This window comes from Oncorhynchus mykiss, chromosome 15 (assembly GCF_013265735.2).
Source record: "Oncorhynchus mykiss isolate Arlee chromosome 15, USDA_OmykA_1.1, whole genome shotgun sequence".
Taxonomy (NCBI): Eukaryota; Metazoa; Chordata; class Actinopteri; order Salmoniformes; family Salmonidae; genus Oncorhynchus; species Oncorhynchus mykiss.
Window position 1 is genome coordinate 30,967,566 of NC_048579.1, and position 25,603 is coordinate 30,993,168.

Consider the following 25,603-nt stretch of genomic DNA (forward strand, 5'->3'; position numbering starts at 1 on the left):
CATACAATAGTCTTGCATTGAGATAAGTATATATCTTAATATAGAGAAGAAGAAAGGGATAAACCTTTGTGTTACACGGAAATCAGTCCTGAATCTCCACTGGATGACACTCCAATGACTGACATCCACACCCATTACTATGGAAATGGATGCAATTGTGCAGCACTTACAGGGAGCCATTTAGGGCTGGAGCAATAACAGAGAGGAGACAGAGGCTTGGGTCCATAAAGGTACCATATTCCCTGTATAGTACACTACTTTTGACCAGGGCCCATATGGCTCTAGTCAAAAGTAGTGCACTATATGAGGATAGGGTGCTATTTGGGATGCTCCCAGATAATAATACCAGGATCTGCTGTAGAGACACAGTAGATTGTCTTTAATGGATGTCTTATCTTCTTTTATGAACTTCTTTCTTTATGAGATTTCATAGTAGTTATATTAGCACCGACTAGGGGAGATGATTATAGAGGTTTAACTAAATTCTAATCACTTTGACTACAGATGTGAAGCATAAGATATGGAAGCGTATACCCACCAACCATAATATGAAGCTAGCTAGCATGGTCCACTAAAATGCACCTGTCTTTACAAATATATTTTGTAAGATCACCTGGAATTCCTGTTGCCTAGCCGTGTTATTTGAAATGGCATTTCTGGAGAAGAACTAAAGAAATGTATGCCCTTTCCATTCTGCGCGCTAACACCTCAGTTAGAGAGCGGTGCTTTGTTAGCATCACACTCTCCTGCCTAGTTGAAATTCCACAGATAGCTTCTATTTTTATTTTATTTTATCCTGACAGAAATGAAAGACTTGATGCTAAAAGCTAGAGGCTCCAGCTCCCTGTTAGGCAATCTCAAGGACACAGACATACAGTAGCTATGCGCTGCCTGACATCCCTGTATGAATACTAAAAGCAGCACATGAAAAGATGGCCTCCGTATTTCAGCTTCTCTCCTGCTCTTCTCTCTCTGTTGGTGGGAAAGCTAGATAGACCTTGGGAAAACAGCATCTTTACCAAATAAAAGCTGTTTGGTTTGAGGTTTGAGGTAAAAAAAAATAAAACAAATCTAACATAATATTCAAATCTTATTAAATATTTAAACAATTATTCCCTTGTAGTGCACTACTTTTGACCAGGGCCCATAGGGTTCTGGTTAAAAGTAGCGCTGTTTAGGGAATGGAGTGCAATTTAGAACGCAGATGCTACGTGCTGGATTCCTTTCAGCTAAACCTCACACCAAATGACATTGTACATTGTGGGTGCCCAATCGTCTGTTGACCTGAGCTGAAGAAGTTTGGAGGAGCAAGGGGGCATAATGGGTGTCTAAGGTCATTTTTTGTGTCACCCCTCCATGACTGTGGGGGGTAGAGAAGATGCCCCCCCTTACCACCCCATTACCACTCGAACCCCGCATTCCAAGAAAAAGATGACAAATGATTTACTTGTGGGCCATTTCCCTTGGGCTAATGAGGAGGAAGAGGGTGTGTTGACAGTTGTAATTATGGTAGTTTCGCAGGGCTCAGCCAGGGGTCCTGTTGTGGCGTAATTACCATGCTTTCATCCGTACAGCGCTGGATCACTGATTACTGTGTCTACTCCGCTCTGCTCTGCACCAAGCCCAGCATAACCCACTCTGACTACTAATAGCAACATGGAGGAGTGGAGAAACGACTCCAAATGACAACTCCACTTGTCATTTAATTGTTTCCCACTTTGAAAGGAAACGCAAATACAGGGAAGAGATCATTTGGTTTGACGTTCTAATATTGGAGAGATGGAAATGGATCATTGCAGATCTTTAAAGGACAACCTTGTAGAAGTTGTTCTTATCAAACAGAGAGAGAAATAGGGAGGAGAGCGATGAGATTCAGCCCGACGACAACACGGATAAGTAGAAGTCGATTTTATACTATGGCTTCAGAAGCAGTAATACGTATAGATTGTTATAATGAAAGGATGATATCACTATAACTTAACACATTATGAATGCATTAAAATGCATGAAATACAATAAATACATGTGGTCAACAGTGCTTGACTTGATCTGAAATAGGTGCCGGTAATCATTTTTGGGTGCCGGTAGACAGCAAATTCTCCTATCTAAAACAAAAACAATTAAAAAAACACTGAGAGTGTCAAATCAACACTGAGTCTGTGGACGCATATAGACACTGGAACAGTGTTAAATTAACACACTGCTTATTGTAAAGCCTTATTCAAATATTTCCCAGAATGCCACCCATGACAGCTCCGGTGAGCTCCTGCCCAAGTCAAGCAATGGTGTTCAAACTTCCAGAGGTCCTGTTAGGTGGTATACAGTAATAAGCTTTTAGTTAATCTCTCCAAAGAGTTTTCCCTGCTATATTTGAAATGCATCGTTTCCTATTCTTTTTCCATGGAATCCATCTCTAGCAGCCTCAGGGGAAATCAGAACTGGCATTTACAATAAAATGTTTTTTTGTGTGTGTTTTTTTTTAATACAGGAATATAACCCTGAACTTTTCTGATATTTAAGCCGTTTTGGATTTGTTCTGGGGACACATTATTGAGTCTAAATAATAATACACCCGTTGTTCTGGAAAGAGTACATTAAAACAGAGCTGTTATCTCAAGAGAGCAGCCATTTCAAAACAGGGAAGGTGACAAACTATTATTTCACAAGACACGGCAAATTCATTGAGGTGCAAAGTGTGGAGGAACAAAGGCAAAGGGATCAATAGGAACATTCATGACAAATCACAAAAACAAATTGAATTTAAAATCAGATCTCAACTGGTCTTTGTGTAGAGCTGCAACAATAAAGCTTAAAAGAAACAGAAAGCGAAGGAGTATGGGATGTGGACTGGTACTCACAATTGGGCTAGCATTGATGTAATCGGAGTTGCCATGGTTATTCTCGGCCTTCAAGGTTATTCTGGAATGATCGTCTGTAATAGAAATACATAACCCACCACACATTTTTTGCTTCTCCACGATTTAAACATTGACCTATTGATAAATGATATGGAATAGAAAACACTGGTTTTTCCTGGTCAGTTCACATGGTCATGAACAACACAGGAATAACCTAGTGATCGACTACTGAGAGATGTGGTCATACTGCGGTCATACATGACCACACGGTCAGAGGGGTGTAAAACTACTCACAGACGACCACGGCGTCGGTGCGGTTCCTCTTGGTGTTGTGTTTGTCCTGGCCCACGTTACAGGCGCCGGGCTCAGCCAGGTAGCCACACATCGCCTCCCACTCCCTCTCCAGACGGTTCTTGTTCTTCAAGTGGTCCTCCATGTACGACTGAGCAGACAAACGGGAGAGAAACGGATGCCATTTAAAAACAACCCACACAACTAAATAACCAAACAAAAGGTAATGAACTGGAAATGGAAAGGTAATTACATACAGAAACATTTCGGGGGGAGGGATGGAGTAGGGTGCCCCCAGAATATAGAAGATGTTGTGATTGTCATTCACTGTCTAGAAGAGATCAAACAAAAGACTAAAACAACTAATGCCTATGTTGTAGACCCACTCTACTTCAGTGGATCTCAAAAGCCTTCCTACCTACACACTGGAGCAGAATACTAAACCCATGTCATCAGACAGACCAACAAACAGACAGCTCTAGAGCCATGATCAGGTACAGTATCATGGTAAATCGTCCTAAGCTTCTCCATTGTGTAAATTACGGGGGAGGTGGGGGTGGGGGGGGGTTAAATGCATGAGGTGTTGGGACGGTAGGGACCGCCGAAAACCACTCCTCGCAATTAAGACCCCTGAAAGGCCTGCCTGCATTGGAAATATTGGGCGCTCCAATCACCGTCTTTCAAACCGCTTGCACAGCCCCTGATAAGATTGTCTGCGTTTAAGCCGTCGATCGGTGAAGACAAAATTGAATTAGCTAGGGAGACAAAGGAGAAAAGAAAAGCAGGGGGGGATGAGAAGAAGAAGAAGACAAAAAACAGAACATGCAGCTCCTCCAACAAACCAGGAAAGGTCTTATGGAGCTCGGAGGCTGCGGAGAAGACTCTCTTTTTCAGAGGAACAGTGTTTCCCCTGACGCTTGTATCAACGCTCCCCGCTCCCCGCGGGGTTAAACGGTTTAGACCGTCATTGTGTTAGGCCTGCATTGTGTAAGCAATACCCAGATGTGCTGGGCTTTTTATCACACATTAAAGGCGGTGGAGGTGCGTTGGCTTGGGGAGGTGATGCACGGTGGTTATCTTCGGCTCAGTTAAGGCTGTCAAACAACTCTCGACGCGGACACGGCAGACACGTAGATAAATACAGGGACATACTTTGAGACAGTACAGCGTGTGATGGGGAATTAGCCCCTCTGCAATGCCCTCTTCCGCCATTCACTATAGGGAGAAAATATGAATGTCAAGTGATATCTCCGTCAAAAACTAGCAGACAGTTTTTGACAGCGGTTATTATTAATTTCTGAAGTGCCGGCCTGCGTCCCAAATGGCACCCTATTCCCTATTTTATTGAACCTTTACTTTATCAGGGAGTCCTAATGAGTCCAAGGTCTCTTTTACAGATGAGCCCTGAACGACATAAATGACAGAAGATGCACGCTTCAAAACCTAAATTCAAAATGCAAACAGAAAGAAAAACACGGTCATGAAAAACAAAGATATTCATCAGTAAAAAGGCCCTCAGAGTTCTGAATAGGCTTAGAGGCGCCAAAACATCACATTTCAGAACATTCTGAAGATTGTTCCACAGACAAGGTTCAAAGACACTAAAAGCTGATTTACCTAACTCAGGAATTTCCTGAGTTAGCCGTCCCTGAGACTGGGTGCGGTAACTCGTATGTCTAAAGTTTAGTAATGGATGTTAGGTACAGTGGGACTTTTTGTAAAAGGGCTTCATATATGAAAACATAGGAATGTATCAACCTACGTGACATCAAAGGGGGCCAACCGACTTTCTGGTAGAGAATGTGTTGATGAGCACTAAAATTGTCGCCTGTAATAAAGCGCAGAGCGCGATGACAAACTGCATCTAACGACTTTAATGCAGTGGCAGCTACGTTCATATAGATGACGTCGCCATAATCTAGGACTGATAGGAACGTCGACTGAATAATCAGCTTTCTACTACTTAGCTATGTCTACAGAAGAAACCCATTTTCATTCTCAGCTTCTTAACTAACTCATCGATATGCTTTTTTTACGAGACAGCTTTTCATCTATCCAGATGCCCTGATATTACTTTTGACCAGGGCACCGGTCAAAAGTAGGGCACTATATAGGGAATACGGTGCCCTTTTGAACTCATTTTGGACCCATGTCTTGACAGTTGACTTGACAGGGTGTCATGAACACTTGACAGAGCCAGTCACATGCAGTTCTCTTGACAGTGGGGAACACGTATATTGGCCTTGTCTCAAATGGCACCATATTCCCTATATAGTGCACTACTTTTCACCAGGGCCCATGGGGCTCTAGGCAAAAGTAGTAGACTATGTAGGGAATAACATGCCATGTAGGATGCAGACACGGTAGCTCCACAGCACGACACCCCTCCCCCTCCCCTACACAGACGTACAGTATAAACTCTATATTAGTACATACTATACATACAGAAGGGCTACAGAATTGCCGCCGTTCAACAGCTTACTCTGTGCCTATCCCAAATTGTAATTCAAATGTTTTTTTAACGCGGAAGCTTTGTATGTAGTGATGTAGCAGCCTGAAAGTGGATCAGATGACGCAGCGAACCACCTCCTCTTCTAGAGGCAGAGTGTGTGTCCTATTCTCTAGTCTGCATAGTACACTACTTTTAACCAGAGCCCTGTTCAAAAGTGGCGCACTATGTAGGGAATAGGGTGCCATTTGGAATGCAAGTCGGAGTAACAGGGTTCCGTAAATAAGGGATTAGTGTCTGGGCTGCCAATCAAAGACGCTGAGAGGACGGGTGTCAAGGAAACACTGAGTAATCCCCCCTAACAACAGCCCTCGCAGGCCAGATAGAGAAGCTACATTAACTCACACTGAGGGAAATAAAGACACAACAGGTAACACAACGTTGCTACTGTGCTGTCGCTGTCATGAAAGCTGTGCAGGTGTGTTCCCAGAGTCCCGAACAGTAACTGACTATGAAATGCTGTGTGAAGTCACAAGGGGATACAATGGGAAAAGTATGAATTGTCTGAAAAGAGTAGTAGGCACCCTACTCATAATCTGAGGCCAGGGACAGCCTGGAGAGGAAGGGCATGGCAATCAGTCCTATCAATCAGGGATGGAATAAAAGAGAATAAAAATCACTTATAACATGATATACTTGCTGTTATAAACTGGGTGGTTCGGGCCCTGAATGCTGATTGGCACCCCGGGGGGGTTGTGGTGTATGGCCAATAGGGCCTTGTCGTGCGTAAGAACAGCCCTTAGCCGTGGAATATTGGCCATATACCACACCCCCCCCGTGCCTTATTGCTTAATTATCCTCTCCTGCCTTACTCCAACAAATTATCCGTTTTCAATTAGATTTGACATGGAAGTAAGTCCTAAAAATGATGCAACGTCGCCTTGGGCTTGCTATCGATTTTCTGAGGCAACAAATAACCATTTTACGGAGGGTACATATACAGTAAGAACGGAAATTATATCAACATCACAACCATATCTGCTGGACAGCATAAAAACAGTCCCCCCCCAAAAATAAAACATGACTCCAAAAGGGAAATCAAAAATGGAACAACAAGGTAAAAGCAATAGAGCTGGAAGCCAGAAAATCACATAGCTTTTATTACTGTTCATGTCCTAAAAAGTCTGTTTGTCTTTGAGTACTGTATGTTTGAAATTGGTTACACAGTATGTATATACTGTGCATTGAAATAATCCATACACATTCTAATTTATGGTGAATAAGCGTGAGTGACAAAAACACACAGACTGCATGTTTTAATATGTCTCAGCACCATGTCTACAAAAATAGGGGAGAATAAAATCAAGGCAATAATACAAACTAACCCCAACATCGCTGACTCTGATTTTGAACCTTGGAAGTCATTATATACATCTCACTCTACAATACTGAATACCTGTACTAAAATGTGAAAAGTCACTGTATATCCAGGACTAACATAATGGTAGGTGGTCCATGGCTTTCAGCCAGAAATACAGATACATGATTAATAGGGTTGCGTCCTAAATTTACATGACATTTTTTAGTCATTTAGCAGACGTTCTTAACCAGACACTTACAGTTAGTGCATTCCCTCTTAAGATACACTACATGACCAGAAGTATGTGGACACCTGCTCGTCAAACATCTCACTCCAAAATAATGGACGTCAATATGCCGTTGTTCTCCCCCTTTGCTTCTATAACAGCCTCCACTCTCTGGGAAGGCTTTCTACTAGATGTTGGAACATTGCTGCAGGGGACTTGCTTTAATTCAGCCCCAAGAGCATTAGTGAGGTAAGGGCACTGATGTTGGGCGATTAGGCCTGGCTCGCAGTCGACGTTCCAGTTCATCCCAAAGGTGTTCGATGGGGTTGAGGTCAGGGCTCTGTGCAGCCCAGTCAATTTCTTCCACACCGATCTCGACAAACCATTTCTGTATGGACCTCGCTTTGTGCACGGGGGGCATTGTTATGCTGAAACAGGAAAGGGCCTTCCCCAAACTGTTGCCACAAAGTTGGAAATACAGAATCATCTAGAATGTCATTGTATGCTGAAGCATTAACATTTCCCTTCACTGGAACTAAGAGGCATAGCCAGAACCATGAAAAACAGGCCCAGACCATTATCCCTCCTCCACCAAACTTTACAGTTAGCACTATACATTAGGGCATCTAGTGTTCTCCTGGCATCAGTCAAACCCAGATTCGTCCGATGATGCTTAGCATTGCGCATGGTGATCTTAGGCTTGTGTGTGGCTGCTCGGCCATGGAAACCAATTTCATAAAGCTCCCGAAGAACATTTCTTGTGCTGACGTTGCCTTCCAGAGGCAGTTTGGAACTCGGTAGTGAGTGTTGCAACCGAGGACAGACAATTTTTACGTGCTATGCACTTCAGCACTCGGAGGTCCCGTTCTTTGAGCTTGTGTGGCCTTTAAGGGCGCTGAAACTCTGGGTTCGCGCCCAGGCTCAGTCGTAACCGGCCGCGACCGGGAGGTCCGTGGGGTGATGCACAATTGGCCTAGCGTCGTCCGGGTTAGGGAGGGTTTGGCCGGTAGGGATATCCTTGTCTCATCGCGCACCAGCGACTCCAGGGGCGGGCAGGGTGCAGTGCGCGCTAACCAAGGTTGCCAGGTGCATGGTGTTTCCTCCGACACATTGGTGCTGGCTTCCGGGTTGGATGCGCACTGTGTTAAGAAGCAGTGCGGCATGGTTGGGTTGTGTATCGGAGGACGCATGACTTTCAACCTTCGTCTCTCCCGAGCCCGTACGGGAGTTGTAGCGATGAGACAAGATAGTAGCTACTAAAACAATTGGATACACCGAAATTGGGGAGAAAAAGGAAAAAGGGGTAAAATCCCCCCCCCCCCAAAAAAGAGCTTGTGTGGCCTACCACTTTGCGGCTGAACTGTTGTTACTCATAGATGTTTCCGCTTCACACTAACAACACTTACAGTTGACAGGGGCAGCTTTAGCAGGGCAGAAATGTGACGAACTGACTTGTTGGAAAGGTGGCATCCTATGACGGTGCCACGTTGAAAGTCACTGAGCTCTTCAGTAAGGCCATTCTACTGCCAATGTTTGTCTATGGAGATTGCATGGCTATGTGCTCAATTTTATACACCTGTCAGCAACGGGTATCGTTGAAATAGCCAAATCCACTAATTTGAATGGGTGTTCTCATACTTTTGTTTATATAGTGCAGCTGGGTGAGACAACCACATATCACAGTCATAGTAAGTAAATGTTTCCTTGATAAAGAAGTTATCAGCAAAGTCAGTGCTAGTAGGAAAAAACAAGTGCAAGCAAATGGCTCAAATGGCACCCTATTCCCTATTTAGTGCATAACATTTGACCATGGCTCAGATCAAAAGTAGTGCACTATATAGGGTGCCATTGGGGATGAAGCCCAGGTGAAACTTGGATAAGAGTAGATTGGGCTAGAAAGAGCCTCCTAATCCAGTGATTTAGATGTAGGTGTGATCTATAAGAGAGCCCAGCCCAACATGCAATCTTGGTAGAGCAAGGTACTCATCGCTCCCACCGTCCACGCTGCATGAGATCCACAGAGAACAGCACAGGAGAGATGAAAAGAATTGGCTCTGACATCAGTGATACCGAGGCAATCTAACACATGGTTACACGTGAGGTGCGAATGGATTTCAAAAGAGAAACAAACTCCTTGTCAATCACTCAGGAGTCAAAATGGAGTCAAGGTCCGTGAGGCTTATACGTGCATTATACTTAGGTTTTCTGAAGAATCTGCAGTGAATATGTTTGATTCTTACTCTAGTATTATCAAAGCAAATACAAATGATGTATATATAGTGAAGGACTTTGTTGTAATGTAAAGGCCAAATATGTTCTATTCAAATGTTTTCAAAAGAGGCGTCTCAACCAACCTTGACATTTGCAATAAAGCCCATCCATGACGAATGAAACACGTTACTCAAATTCATTCTCATTCACTATAGACTCCAATACAAAATCCTGACACGTACTGTGATGAATTATACCCCATTAATGAAAACACAGCCAGACATCTATCCATCTCTTTTATCAAGCTTGTCTGCGATGAATAAAACAAAAGTAGTGCAAAATTAAAACAATCCATTGTGTGTGCAACTAGGGGCCCCACAAGGGACTCAAAGCCTTTTCAAAGAAAAGCAAAACAAAAATCTGAAACGTTCAACTGACAATCAGCTGGGTAATGATATTTCTCTTTTGAACAGCTCTCATCACACAATGCAATATCCGTCTCGCTTTGGCTTCGAGAGAGAGAGAGAGAGAGAGAGAGAGAGAGAGAGAGAGAGAGAGAGCGAGAGAGAGCGAGAGAGAGAGATAGAGAGAGAGTGGCAAGGGAGAGGGATAAAGAGTGACAGAGAGAGAGAAAACAAGAGCAAGAGAAAGAATGACAGAGACGACTGGCCAAGATAAAGTAAATGAAAAAAGAGGGAGATAGAGATGGAAAGAAAGACAGAGATGGGAAATAAAAATGGCAGCGATCTAGCCAGGATAGAGAGAGAAAGGGATAGAGAGACAGAGCCAGACAGACAAACATAATGAAAGCTGGAGGCTGAGTGCTTGGGGAACAGGAACCCCAGACCAGATCCTATCCTACACATACTATACACCACACTTACTCCAAACAGGGGTGGCAGGTAGCCCAGCGGCTAAGAGCATTGGGCCAGTAACTGAAAGGTTGCTGGTTCGAATCCCTAAGACGACTAGGTGACAAATCTGTCAATATGTACTTGGCCCTAATTGCGCTGGATAAGAACGTCTGCTCAAATGTAATGCTCTCCATGATGAAAGGTTAGACAGACTATAGTTTTTTTTTACCAGTATCATGTGTCCGGTGGAGATGTCCATGTTGGCAGGGACAGGCTCCTCGCACCAGGATGAGGTGGAGCTACGGGCAGAGGGGCTGGCCATGGGCCCCCCATCGCTGAACTGAGACGACGCGCTGTTCAGCCGCGAGTGGTGCCGTAGAGGCTCCGGGTGCTCCGGACGCTCTGATGTCCGCACAGCCATCCGCTGGCGACACAACTCCTGGAGAGGAGAGAGGACCTGATTGGTTGATTCTTACTCTATTATCAAATTAAATAAAAATGACTTTGTTGCAACGTCAAGGCTAAATATTGCAAATACAATACTACTCAAATTCATTCTCATTCATTGAAGACTCCAATACAAAAAGCCTAGACAGACATTGTTTTTATTAGTTGAGATAATTTCACATGGCACCCTGTTAATCTTTGCAGACCGCATAAGTCTGGGATATCACTGTGGCCTATGGAGCATGGTTTGTAGCAAACCTATCTATATAAATGTCAGTAAATAGAAAACACAGTCAAAGGTCATGCAGTTAACTTTAAAACGCTTGAATTGCCCAGGTCAAGCCAGTATATTGCCACCATTTTACAAAACAAATAGCAATAAACTGTAACTATACATTGGGTTGCTGGCTGGCAGGGGATGTCTTCATTGTTAAGTATTGATTTCAATTTGTATAAATTTGGTAACAATTCCTATGAGCCACTTGTTTTGTAACGCATTAGGCACTTATGTATTCTCTTATAAGGAGGCACAAGCTACTCTGAAGACAATCGTGAAACAGATGAGAAACAAATACAACAAAACTACAGCCCAAAATGAAAGATAACTGCTCGTGAGAAACAAACATAACTCCCCCACCATTCAAAATGTAACAACCAGACTCATCTTTAGGGAAGAGGAATCTCATTTTCCATTACTCAAAGAAATGTATACATAACAGGGAATCAATACATTAAACCCAAAGGATTTTCTTTGAACTGAGCAGCCACTCTCTCGTAATTACAAAGCTACAACAGAGATGAGCAGCCTATGTATTCACATCTACAGTAGGCCTTTACTTTGGCATTTGGATTGATACTGCAGGTGAAATTCTATTGTTATTCTATGGGAATCAGAGAGATTCAGAGGAGATGTCGATATAAAAGACTCTCTCCCACTGCCGCCACCCCACCATGAAGATTACTCCTCTCTACAAAATGACTCAGCTTTTCTCCCACCATGCCTTGTGCTCACCGACGCTCCATTAGGGATTTGGAGACTGGGCGTTATCTAGCCAGCCAGTCATCTTCCCCCAACTCAAAAGAGGAAAGAAAAGATAAGAAAAAAAAAACATCTGATAGTTTGAAGGATGCAATCTTACAGAACCCGAAACCCCCTCTCTCCCCCTTCCTACTTCCCCACTCCCGATAGTGTCAGTCTTATCTGGAGCTGAACATTTCACCATTATATTCACAGTAATCTGCGAAGCCCATCGTGTTTGGTGTGTAGCTTGCACCAGTCAGACCCACAGACTGATCTTCAACCACAATTAACAACCAGGGTTGCATCCCAAAGGGCACCCTATTCCCCATACAAGTGCACTACTTTTGACCAGGGCCCATAGCCGCAAGCCAGGACGGCAGAAGGCCGTGTAGGTAAACGTCTTCTGAAAGCAGCACACTGCTACTAGTCTATCTCATGATCTATTATTGTGATATTTCACTCCAGAGACCAGGCCCTATGCCCTGGTCTAGGATCAGCTTTCCCTACGTCAAACCTTAATCATTATAACCATGAGAATCTGCCCTGGGCCACGGCCTCAGGGCACTTTCCATGTCCACCTAATAATTCATCCAGTTTCTCTAGTCTATACCTTTACAGAGTCAAGGGTTGCATCTCAAATGGAACTGTATTCTCGTTATGGGCCCATAAAGGTTGCACAATTCTGTTAACATTGGCAAAATGTCAAGATTTTCCAGGAATCCCAGTTGGAGTAGATGGAGGGGTTGCACAATGAACAGGAAATCAGGGAATCCTCCAACCGGGATTTCTGGAAAACCTTGTCATTTGTGCAACCCTTTTTACTTGCATATACCCCCCCCCCCCCAGTAAAGAGGAAGCAGAGAGGATATATGTCCCAGAAAAATAGCATTTAGCCTAGGCACAACTAGCTTAGGCAGCCGATAGTGGCTATTAGATCTGCACTATCGTCTAAGATTGATGGGCATTCCCGGCAGTAACACTCGTGTCCCCCGTGGACCGGCTCGTACATAAAGCATCCTCCATTTAGGCTGCAAAGGCATAATTGTCCTCCTTAATGGGATAGTTCACCTAAATTACAATATTGGTTTCCTTGGTTTGTATTGGTTTCCCTGTAAGCAGTCTATGGAGAAGGTATGAAAGCAATCCATGCTTTGGTTTTGTTTCCCTGGCACTGTTTCCACATGCTAACATTTGAGCATTTGTGGCATAAATCCCATTCAAGTCATGGGGACAGATACTAGCATTTTTTTGCGCAAATTGTTCAAAACATCTATAAGTGACTTTGTTGGGCTTCACGATCAATTTGAGATACTTTTGGATGACTTAGACATAATGCGCGAAAAAACGCTAATATCGGTCCCATGACTTGAATGGGATTTGTGTCACAAATGCTAAAACTTTAGCATGTGGAAACAGTGCCAGGGAAACAAAACCAAAGCATGGATTGCTGTCATACCTTCTCCATAGACTGCTTACAGGGTAAGGAAACCAATGTGTCATTTTGTAATTCAGGTAAACTATCCCTTTAACTAGCTTTAATGGCAGGGCGCCAGAAAAAAAAAAAAAAACAGGGAAACTATGTGAACTGTCTTAATAAAAAAACAATATTCCACCACCTTGGCTGAATGGCAACATCCTAAGTTGTCCAAAAAATCGACATTATATAACAATGAATCTGCTCTTGTATGTGCATAGGAAATATGAGGCTACAACAACACCTATATATTGTAAACAACGAATAAAATATTGTAAATATTGTAAAAGTCCATTAACCACCCCCCCCTGATCGGGAAAGGTGACACTGTTAAAGGCTGACTAAATATTGAGAATGCAAATGTGATGGGTGGATGTGCACTGAGTGTCCACGCTGAGCACAGCTGAGCCCAAGACAAAATCAATACGAGCCGGCCAACCAGCCGGCCGCTAAACATGGAGGAATGGAAGGAACAGGTCACACAATAAACCCGTTAGTCATAGGTCATAGCCAATACAACTCTCACTGGAATATCAAGGCTTTACCAGAAATGTAGACTTCTAGATACATTCGACTGGCCTTGTTGAACCAGGCTGAGTGCAGCAGTCAGGCTGTTTTTTTTTACGAGGCTAACATTTGACTGGCAATTGTTTATTCTATTTCCTTGAAGTCTTAAATTACAACCAAACCACAAAAAATACTTCCCCATAATACAGAATCAAATGAAGGGTAATCTTGCAATCGGGTGACAGAAATTTTACATACTTTTACACAGCCATATATTCTGTCGATAACACCCGCCTTACGTCACAACCTATCTCTATCATGAACAAACACACATTCTACAACCAACTGTCACAAGTGTGACAATAAAACAAAACAACAACCAGATATTCCCTTAAAATCAACTCATTCAATAGACAGCGGCTAAGTGTCACTGCAGACCAATCAGAATGAATGCTCGTGTCAAGGACCGGGGACCAGGGCGCATGCTCTACCAGTAGAGCACTCAGCCGCTGCACTGTGATTGGCTGAGTCCGAGGAGGCTCCTCTCACCTGATAGGTTGAAGTTGCATCAGCACTGGTGTCAGTCCCCAGGCTGGCTAGTTTCTCCTTCATTTGGAGGTGAGAGCGGTGGCGCAGGCAGAAGAGCCAGCCAGACGCTGCCAGCGCCCCCATGATCAGGACCATGGAGATGACGGTCAAGACCAGGAACTGACCAGACTCCAGACGACTCTTCGTGACCACCGGGATCTGCCTCAAGCTTCCCTTCTGGGGGAGAGAAAAGGGGATGAGAAAACGGCCTATACATCCAGGTTACGGCAATGTTTGTGCGGTGCAGTGTTTTCATCACATATTTGGAGAAACAAGGGTGTCATATGCACACACATACCAATGACAAAATGTACAAACACTGAAATTGACATGAATCTGTTGGCAAATGGAAAAGCATAACTTACATGCTAGAAAATCCCAAAACAAGGGATTTTTGTCATTTGTTCTACAGAAATATGGAGACAAATTAACACAGTATTTCCCTCCCTGTCTATCCCAGCCACGCCCACTCATCCCCATCCCGATTCACTCCCTGCCCAGCCTACTCATTACCTTACACTAATAGTAGTATTATAATGTGCATTCAAACTCGCTCAAGTCCTATTACTCTCTTCTGTCCAGCCCACACACTATAGACATTTAGGGCCCATTTTATTCTGGCATGGGGAGACCTGCCTTTGTGCAGCTACAGGAGATTTGGACAGTAAAAGCTTGTCACTAATTAGCCGTCCAGCTTTGAGTTTGGCTGGATTAGGGCCCTGGCCAAGGCCCCTGAAGTAATTGCTAGGATGGCCTGAAAGGGGGATCTCAGATTGGGTCTACCCAGCAGAAGCCCACCAGAATGAACCTTTCAGAGACATTGTTAACCCCCTCCCTGGAGCTAAGCCAAGGAGAATAGCATGGTATTGGCATGGTATTGTCTCACAGGCCCCTGTGAGGCTGCCAGGCTGGGTAGCCTATCCCTGGGTTCCAGTAAGTGCATGGACCACTGTGAAGATTTTAGCACCATTTAATAAGTGAACCCAGGTAGCCTAGTGGTTAGTGTTGGGCCAGTAACCAAAAGGTTGCTGGATCGAATCTCTGAGCTGACAAGGACAACATCTGTTGTTCTGCCCGTGATCAGAAGGCAGTTAACCCACTGTTCCCCGGGCGCCATGGATGTTGATTATGGCAGCCCCCCCACCTCTCTGATTCAGAGGGGTTGGGTTAAATGCGGAAGACACATTTCACTTGAATGCATTAAGTTGTACAACTGACTAGGTATCCCCCTTTCCCAAAATGGACTAGTGGCCCATCCACCCCACCAACAAGCCCATACACCCTCATCTATTCAATACACTTGAATTTCCTACATCCGTCATTGCAGAAGGGTTTTCAACTTCAATCAAACCAAAAACACACAACAATTATCAACCGCTTCAACATGGTACTTAGTCGTGGGGTTCAAAAGGGTAAGGTACAAACATAGCTGCATTTATTATATATTTTTTTAATAGTCATAACGCATGGTCACTTTAACCTTCGGGGACTGCATACATGCTGAGGCCTTTGGTAACACGCTCACACCGATTGGCCATGTTGGTCTGGTGAGTGTGTGTGACATGCAGCTTCAATCAACAGCCAAGTGGCTTGACAGCAACTGAGAAGTCCTTTAATAAGGCGCATAGAGCGTAGATGAGAGAAGCAAAGCTTCGGCTACCTTTGAGCTATTGCATCAATGCCTTTGGCAGATTGAGTATGAGTGAACGTATTCAGTATGATAGATAAGGATTTACACTGGATTGAAAAAAAGCTTTGTCTGAAACTGTGGCTAGCGTCAGTCTGCTGCAGCAGTCCTTCCACCCCTTGTTTACATTTTCTCTCTCTCTCTCTCTCTCTCTCTCTCTCTCTCTCTCTCTCTCTCTCTCTCAAAAAAAATAATCTTGCTGCTGTGATGCTACACTGTGGTATTTCACCCAGTAGATATGGGAGTTAATCAAAATTTGGTTTGTTTTTGAATTCTTTGTGGATCTGTGTAATCTGAGGGAAATATGTGTCTCTAAAATGGTCATACATTTGGCAGGAGTTTAGGAAGTGCAGCTCTGTTTCCACAAATTTCTGTGGGTAGTGTGTCTACGGCAGCCTTTCTCAATAGCAAGGCTATGCTCACTGAGTCTGTACATAGTCAAAGCTTTCCTTAAGTTTGGGTCAGTCACAGTGGTTAGGTATTCTACCACTGTGTACTCTCTGTTTAGGGCCAAATAGCATTCTAGTTTGTTAATTCTTTCCAATGTGTCAAGTAATTATCTTTTTGTTTTCTCAAGATTTGGTTGGGTCTAATTGTGTTGCTGTCCTGGGCTCTGTGGGGTCTGTTTGTGTTTGTGAACAGAGCCCCAGGACCAACTTGCTTAGGGGACTTTTCTCCAGGTCCATCTCTCTGTAGGTGATGGCTTTGTTATGGAAGGTTTGGGAATCGCTTCCTTTTAGGTGGTTGTAGAATTCAACGGCTCTTTTCTGGATTTTGATAACTAGCGGGTATCGGCCTAATTCTGCACTGCATGCATTATTTGGTGTTTTACGTAGTATACGGAGGATATTTTTGCAGAATTCTGCATGCAGAGTCTCAATTTGGTGTTTGTCCCATTTTGGGAATTCTTGGTTAATGGTTCTCTCTCTCTTTCTCCCCCCCTCTTTCTTTCTCTCTCAACACCAGTTTAACACTTAAACAAACCACATGAAAAGGGATTCCATGAAAATAAATGTTTTTAGTTAAAATATGTCAGTGAATCATTATTTATTAAATGTATTTGTTTGAAAAATAATTAACATAAAATATATTGTGAGACATCTAGTGTTTATTTCATGTTTTGGAGAGAAAAATCACAGATTGTACTTTTATGATACAACATCGTTTGCCATGTTTCTTTTCTTAAATCATGTTCATATCATTTTGTATTCTCAATGATTCTCAGGTGTAAGTAAATACTACACAGATCAATCACTTTGGAAAATACATTTTTGGTATTATAAATATTTTATGACATAATTACAACAATATTATACTGTGTTACTGTCAAAATAATTATTCAGGTATATATAACTTCAAGTGATATGAAACAGCTATTACGACGACATAAAGTACCTAAAATTCATTTTGTAGGAAGCTGTTGACTGATCCTAGCAAAAAAATATGATCTAAATACTCTTCACAACCCTAGATAATGTATTTTTCAAATATAGGCTATCTAAGAGGATAAAGAAAACGAACGACGAGCATATTCTCTTGAGAGGGAAAGAGAGAGAGGAGTCCTTTTGTTATGCCAGAGAGGAGTTTTTGTTCATTTGTGAGAATTAAATTGGATTTGTAAATTACCATTTCATATGGGGAAACATAAACAATGATGACAAACATATCTTATTTTTTCAAACAACCATTGATGAAATTACTGCAACAACATTATGTTAAAAAACATTGTGAGCTTTTTATTTTAAATAAACAAATAAATCACATTGATTTACTTGCAGATCATCATTTTCATGTATTTTAAAAACATTAAAGTGTATGAACATTACTCCTAAATAAATAAACATTACGGGATTATGGACAGGTATATTTAGATGTATGAATTGATGAGTGTGTGAATAGAAATGTCTATAACAAATTTAAGAAAATCACTTAGGATTTTAAGAAAAGCTCTTATAATCTTATATACTGCTCAAAAAATCAGTATTTTTTTACACCGGGTGTGCAGTAAAGTTTTTACACTCATTCTCTCTCTCCCTCTCTCTCTCTCGGATTAGCAGACCTAGCTGAAGACAAAGGGCAGATGGATTTCGGTAGCTGTGGTTTATTCAAATGATTGAGAGAAAGGTCACAGTGAGAAAGGCCAGAGGGGAATCCGGCTATCCATTCACACTGTGATCACAATACTTTCAGGCAGTTGAAGGTACCCCCCTCACGCACACATGCACACTAACACACCACCACCAAATCCCAAATCCTTGTTGCATGAAATACAAACATATTCAAGCAGCTAAACACATCTTCCCCCTGACAGATTTGAAACAAACCCATTTTAGAATTCTCTCTTTATTTAGATTAAAACAGTAGGCTACATGAAAATGCCTCTAATTGGAATCTGAAATACCAATAATCATCTTTATCTTTAAATATTTGGAGATGAAATAAACATACATTTATAAAGAGATAAATGTTATTGCCTTCAATGAAGAAGCAACTTCTTCCATCAAATTCAGCCCTTTTGTTCAGTCTGATAATATCAAATCAAACAAGAATTTCTGAAATAGTAATATACAAGAGATTCTCAATGAAAAGGTTTATAAAAATGTTATTGCTATTTACAAAAAACCCTTGCCCAACTAAATCCATGTGTCTTTTCCCATTTTAATGAGAAATAAAGATTTGCCATCCAAGTGTAGCCTACTTTAAAACAAAGTAGCCGAGGCCTATCTCAAATCCATTTCAGTTTAGATAATAAACTGACCAAATGAATGCAAAGAAATAACAGCAAACTTTTTATGCAAATATTGATTTGTTCTAACTTGAGTAGGATATTGATTTGTTTTAACTTGAGGGTAACCACTAGCCAATAGAAGACACTGATCTTCTCCAAAACTCAATGCGCTCAGTTAATCAATTCATTCCATTGATATCTGTGGAATGCGCTTTTTGTTGTGAAAACGTATCTTCCCTACAGATGTGCCGCGTGGACACTTGCACCAGTGCTGCTATTCATCAAATATATGTTCTATATTTTCAACACCTGTTTTAACTTAAGCTAGGTCTAAAACACGTTACGCTACTACCGCACGGATCATCCCTGTCTAAATTTGATCTAGTTTTTTTTATAACCTACAAGTTTCGTTATCCCCCCCCCCCCCCCCCCCCCCCCCCCCCCCCCCCCCCCTCCCTCACGATACGAGCATCCTTCGGTGACTGGAGCGTCGACAGAGGGCCGAAATCACAGAAAGCACTCAACTCAGGCATGCATTGCACATCAATTGTAATTTAAGCAATTCTAGAAAAAAAAAGCTAAATATGCATTTTAAAAAATATATATATCTAAAGAAATTGCTCATAAAAACAATAGCCTAATAAATTGATGCCTTCCACACAAGTTCTCCACACCGCATTAGTTGTAGCGGTACCTTGAAAACACAGCCAAGATAGATTATAACACATGCTGGAAAATAGTTACCTAAATGCATGTTGATGCGCAAGTCAGAGGGTTTGCAATAAATAGGAGATATGTCTTGTATTCCAGAGAGCAGGTTCGGCAAAACGCAGCTCCACTACTGTGAGTGGCCAGCGTAATGACCAGCCTCCCACTCACTCCTCTCCTCCCCAGAAGTTACCAGCGCCCCATGCGCCTCGCGAGCCAACAAAAGACTGCGGCTACCAATGCTCGAGCAGGAAGACTGAGAAGAAAAAGGAAAAGAGAAAATAAAGAGGAGAACGAACGAGGGGATATGCCCGCCTGATTTTCAGAGCCTTGCAAGAATCTGCAGAAGCCTATAGTGAGTCCTTTCAGCGTCTCTATACCCAATGAAAGAAGGGGAGACAGGTTTTTAAAAATACTTTTAGATCATATAGTGCACGGCTGAGCCCCTCCTTATATTCAGCTGCTGAGAAGTCCCTGTCTGTTGCACATGTCATATCCACTGGTTGCTATAGAGATGGCTCCACATGTTGTCGACAGTGAATGCTCAAGGAGGGATGGTTGGCTAATAAGCTTGTGGGCTGAGGGGGGATATGAATGGACATCGGGTTAGTCACTCATTTGTTAAGCTACTTGGGGTCTCTGTGTTCTGTGTGAATTGCGGTTTTCTGGGACTCTCCAGTCCACCCGTTTCCCTGCTCTCACTCTCCCAAATACAGTAATAGCCAGAATGAAAGTATGCTTTACAGAAAGAGGGGTGGGGTGTCCATCCATTGTGACTTCACAATCTTAATGTGAATGAAAATTATGAAGAGGTAGGCCATATTTTTGTATAGTGATTTTTAGTGCCTCAAAATACTGTAGAAAACAGGAAAGACTGAACAACAAATTCAGTGTAGACCTATCTGAGACAAACATATGAGTTGATAGCCTATGTAAGAAAATGCAGATCAATTTTTTTTTTAAAGTACAAAAGTTTTACAAACAAAATCCCACTAAAACTCCCAATTAGTTATTAGGCAGAAGAAGAAAAAAATCCAGTGGACAGCAACAGCTGCACCAAGCAGGGAGAGGAGGATTATGGAGAGAAGAGGGAGAGAAAAGGAAGGAGAAAGGGAAAGGGGCGGTAAAGTGGGGAGGGCTGGGGGTTCCTGTCAAATGCAGATGACAAGTCTTTGGGGGGGGGGGGGCCTCTCCAGTAAAAAAAAAATGTATTCAGAGCCCCCCCCCCCCCCCCCCCCCCCCCCCTCTTCTCCATTGTCCCAGTGTGTGACAGCTGGAGTTGTCAGTGGGAACAGGGGGACAAAAAATTTAAGGCTGAAAGAAGCAATGCCGGGGTTCAAGCTGTGGGCCCACTGTGGCACCATCAGGACAAATTGGACACATCGCCCTAGGATAAGCTGCTTCTGTAATCCTTACCATGCTTGCCAAATATCAGAACTCAACATCAGTCAGATCATGCAATATGCCTTTGATGTATTTCGGGAATATTTGTAAGGATGTTGACTACTTTAAATGCCTTCTTCTCCAGAACCGCTGGACCAATCGGCACCATATTTGGTACACATCATCTACGTACTCATGGTGTTAAATGCAACATTTTCCAGGACTCTAGCTCAAACAATATGGCCGCCATGAGTCAATGAGCTTGCATGAACGGTGTTTCCTGTCCAACAGTGCCACCATGCGGCCAAACTAAACCATACTTTACAGGTTAACTAGACTCATATCCCTGAGTATGTGTGCCAAATTTCATTACTCTAAATCAAACAGATCATTATATATAGTTCATAACTCACTGGCTACATATTTAGTCATCATCCATAATGTATTTTGTAGAAACGATTAAAAAACACTTTTAATTATATACCAACTAACTGTTTTGTTATAGAGTTCATCCCTGGCTAGGGTAAAGTGGTGCGTGAAACCCTGGCTTAAGCTGTGGAAAATAAGTCTCCCAGCCAGACCAAGCCTGGTGTATAATCATGCGTATCCTATTCACCACTGAACTGGAAGGACCTCCTGTGTCCACTAACAATCTAAAGCCCTTCCTGAGATATACACTATTCCCTCTTATTTAAAATGAATGGTTCAGTAGACATCCACCCCTCACCACTTACCCTACCAGACCTGGGTTTAAATAGTATTTTAAATCTTTTAAATACTTTGAGCATTTGTTCTAGCCTTCCTGGAGTGCTGGAGTTTGTGGATGTCTGAATATTATTTTGGTCCATTAAGCTAGCCAAGCTCGGGCACAGATAACATATTTTTTTTATGATTTCAAATAGTATTTGAATCCAGGTCTATACCCTACACACACCCAACCCAACCCCACCCTCATTCCAAGCAAGCAGGAGAAAGCAAATTGACATGCCAAGGAGCATCTAGGAAATGCATGACAAGCGCCAATCACCAGCAAGCAACACTAACACCTTCTAGGCGAGAGAGAGTACAAAAATAAAAGTCTCAAAACACAATGATTGTGTAATGAAACCATGAAAAGTAGTGTACCTAAGCTGAGATCTGATGTTTGGAGGGTGTTTGAATGTAAACCCAATGTAAGTGTTTGAATGCAGATAATGTGTTTTAAAACAGAAATTAAGTACTCTGAAATACCCAAAGTGGTTCTTGAATATTGATGTTTTTAGGAGAGTGTTGTGAAAACACTTTTGGGGGTTTCAGTGCATGTAAAAACGTAGCATCAAAACACTACAACTGTTTTTCATACAATCAATGGTTTATAAATGCAAATGGTTTATAGCCTAAATATTGATTGATGATAAGAGACGATGGAGAATTTTGTTTTTGGTGTGGAATCCCACCTTAATTATTTCAATGCTTCATTTAGACAGATTGGAAACAGGAGGTGCAGTAAGACGATACATTTCCTTTGAATTTGACCCACTCAACCACACAGCCAGACGGTAAGAAATTATTCTGGGGTGAATTGAAAATGTCTAGCTGTAACGCACTCAGCTTAGTCACCCCTTTCCAAAGACCAGGGTTGAATTCCCTGCTCCAACCCTTCAATCTGTTTATCCCTCCTATCTGTATCCCCTCTGTCATTTCATTACTGTCTCAATAAAATGTCAAAATCTCTTTAAAAACATTTATGTAAGTTGTTTCAATGATTTGTTCATTTCGTTTGACCCAAATATAGGTAAGAATAAATAATATGTTGCTCAAAATGTAAGTATCTTTCATGAGGATAACCAAAAAGAGGGGAAAATTGAGTGATCAAACTCATTTGAAGTCTTTGGTTTTAATCACCTTACATTTCCTATCTTGCCACTTCACTCTGTTTTTAGAGGACTGTGGGTAATATATATTTTTAACTTCATGATTCTTTCACACAATGTTGTATGCATGTGAGAAAGAAAAGTATATGTCTATATTAGTATTGAGCTTGTTGTGCCAAGAGGTTTAAATAATAGTTAGACAAATTGACATTCAATGAGGACAGCACCCATTCCCACATTCATGATTGTCAATGGAAGAGGCAAGGGCAGATTCCTCAATTGTTGTAGTTCAGCCTTGAGTTAGTGTTGGTGGTTTGAACACCGTGTCTGACAATGCCTGCCAAAACGGTATAAAATGGCAAATGATCAAATACATAAAACAATGTTAAACATCAACACTTCAGAAAAAAAAAAATCTGATTCTGTACTAGACAGGATCCAAAATACAGTGTCATAATGGTGTTTGGAAGCTTTAGAGAGAGGAAACGACGCCAAAAGAGAAGGTATCTAATTCTGCACTAAACAAGGCTCGAAACAAAAATCTTTTTTTTTTTTCAATATTTTCTGTTAGTTCTCCCAGTCCCTGGCAAGGTGTTGCACACTTGATTAAATGGTGTTACAACACACCATGTAATGTTTCAAAACATCTCGGGATGATGTGTTTCAATACTCCAGCAAAGTTAAGGTTTTTGTCTCCTTCAAGTTAGTGGCTCAGTTGCCATTAGTTTTGGTGTTACAAACCACTTCATTTTAACAGTGTAGAAGAGAAGAGTAGAGAAGAGAAGAAAGAGTGACTCTAACTCTAACAGTTATTTTTTTCCATGCAGAAACACATAAACAATGGCCACATTTCACACATTACAACCATTACACGCTGCACACTAGATTTCACGACTTGTGTAACATCTTGTGCATGCAGGACCAATGGTTATAGAACTCAGAGGAGCTTGTCCAGATAGAAAATAAGCCTTGAAGTTACAGGCTGCGTCCAAAATGGCACCCTATTCCCTACGTAGTGCACTACCTCTGACCAGGGCCCAGGTCAAAAGTAGTGCACTACATAGGGAATAAAGTGCCATTTTGGGACGTAGCCCATGGTGGCGAGGCAGAGTACCTCCAAACCCAGTGGAAAGTGGACTCTTACATGTGTAGTAGTTGTATGATATGGTGACAACACATCAAACAAAAGCATTTCAATCAATCAAATAGCAGATGACAGTAGACATTTTCCGGAAGACATTCTGCAACTGCAGCAAGTTCAACAGCCCTGTCTGTACACTTTACAGCTGTCCCACTGTTTGCTTCCATGACACATTTCACATTTCTAATAAAAAGCTGAAACAGTAAAGACAACGTTTGCACAGGGGCAGAAAGTACAATGTACTTCACAATGTCAGCGAGAGAGGAGAAGGAATGTTAAACAAATGTCAGAATCAAGTGTATCAGGGCACAGAAATACAGAGCCCACACAGCCATGACAGTATGTGTGTATGCATTTATGTGTGTGTGTGTGTGTGTGTGTGTGTCCACAAGCGAGACATTAGAGACTCGGTTGAAACCTCAGGCCTTGTAATATATTTGAGTAAACAGGATATAAAAGGCAAGGGAGCAGCAGAAGGAGGAAGGGCTGATGAAAGGCCTGGTGAAAGTGTGGTCCACATACAAACCCTGGTATAATGAGATCAGATTATCCTAATGCACCACACACTGCCTCCGCACTTGCCTGCTACTCGCTCGCTACCTGGCCATGTACGAGGGACAAACCATTCAAATGTATTACACACTCACAGATAAATGTGCATACATGTGTACTAACACCAAAGCAGTACTATGGTCTTAGAAATGAGGGATGGGTTTGGGGGGCGGGGGGGGTTAATTATTTATCCAATATGTGAGCGAGACAGTTGCGGCGGTAGCTGTTGCTACGTTTAGGGGAAGGTGTTGGAGGATTAGGTTTTTCTCTAATGCTGAGAAGATGTTGTGCAAAACACTTAGGGGGTTATTATTATGGGATACTCCAGATGTTATTGTTGTTGCTGCAGGCATGTAACAAGATGTGAGAAGAAGAAAATAACACGACATCTCGTCTGAGCCTCTTACAACTGATGGTTTTCTTACGCGTGTTGATGCTTGACTGATTCGAAATGAGGACGAAACAGGCTTTTATTAGGGAACTGACCCCCCAAAAAAATATCAAAGTACGGTCGCAGATTTAGAATGTGTTTGATTGCAAGAACGAGAGATGGAGAGAACACAAACATGGAAAGGCATCTGGATGACTCATTTATCCTGTCTTTTTTTTCTTCTTTCCTCTCATTATTCTGAAACAAAACAAAAAAAAAGAGTTGAGGGAGAAGGGGAATGTAAATGTGTGCGCAAGCATCTGCCCTGATGGGTAATCAGAAGAAAAACGTTCAACGACGGGGAAAAAAAGGTCCCGTTTCTATGTTTCACTTCAAACACCTGAATTGCTCTGTCTCATATTCTCGTCCCTTAACTTGGGAGACCCTAACCGGAAAATGTGTATCCCACCCCAAAACGTGTGTCAACCATGTCATTCTGGTGTTCTTCTCCGATTAGCTTGTTCAAATAAGCCTTCTGGTTCTGTGTGAGTCTCAGCCCAACCATCGCCCAATGCCAAGTAGTTCAAAGCTGTAAACATGTTGTTGATCAAGGTAAATGCTATGCCTGTCATCTAGCCTACATTTGAAGATGGGGTAGCAACCCACACTCACACATCCACAACGTCTGCAACGACAAACAAAAAAGAAAAGAGAAAAGCCTGGTGATGGTATTGCTGCTATTATGGAAATGTACCATATATGGCGAGGAACATGGGGTTAGGATAGACAATCCCGGCATTTGAGGATGAGATGCATGCTTATGGTTCAGTTGAATAGATTGTATGCTAGGCATCTCAGATGTGAAATCTTCGGCATAATCCCTCCCCCCCTTATC

The 25,603-nt window shown here is 42.2% G+C and overlaps 1 protein-coding gene across 4 annotated transcripts in view; it reads right to left on the reverse strand.

Moving 5' to 3' along the window:
- Positions 1-25,603, reverse strand: part of ptprn2 (protein tyrosine phosphatase receptor type N2) — a 261,633-nt gene that overhangs the window by 20,999 nt on the left and 215,031 nt on the right. For 2 of the 4 annotated variants that reach the window (XR_005036081.1, XM_021563052.2), the window contains exons 12-15: positions 14,248-14,463; positions 10,479-10,706; positions 3,153-3,300; positions 2,859-2,932 (exon numbers count right to left, since the gene is read on the reverse strand). Coding sequence is in view for 3 of the 4 variants with exons in the window: in XM_021563052.2 (XP_021418727.2) it covers positions 2,859-2,932; positions 3,153-3,300; positions 10,479-10,706; positions 14,248-14,463 (666 nt within the window). In the remaining variant the exon portion in view is untranslated. The remainder of the gene's footprint in view (positions 1-2,858; positions 2,933-3,152; positions 3,301-10,478; positions 10,707-14,247; positions 14,464-25,603) is intronic. The other 2 variants (XM_021563053.2, XM_021563054.2) reach the window with 2 other exon arrangements.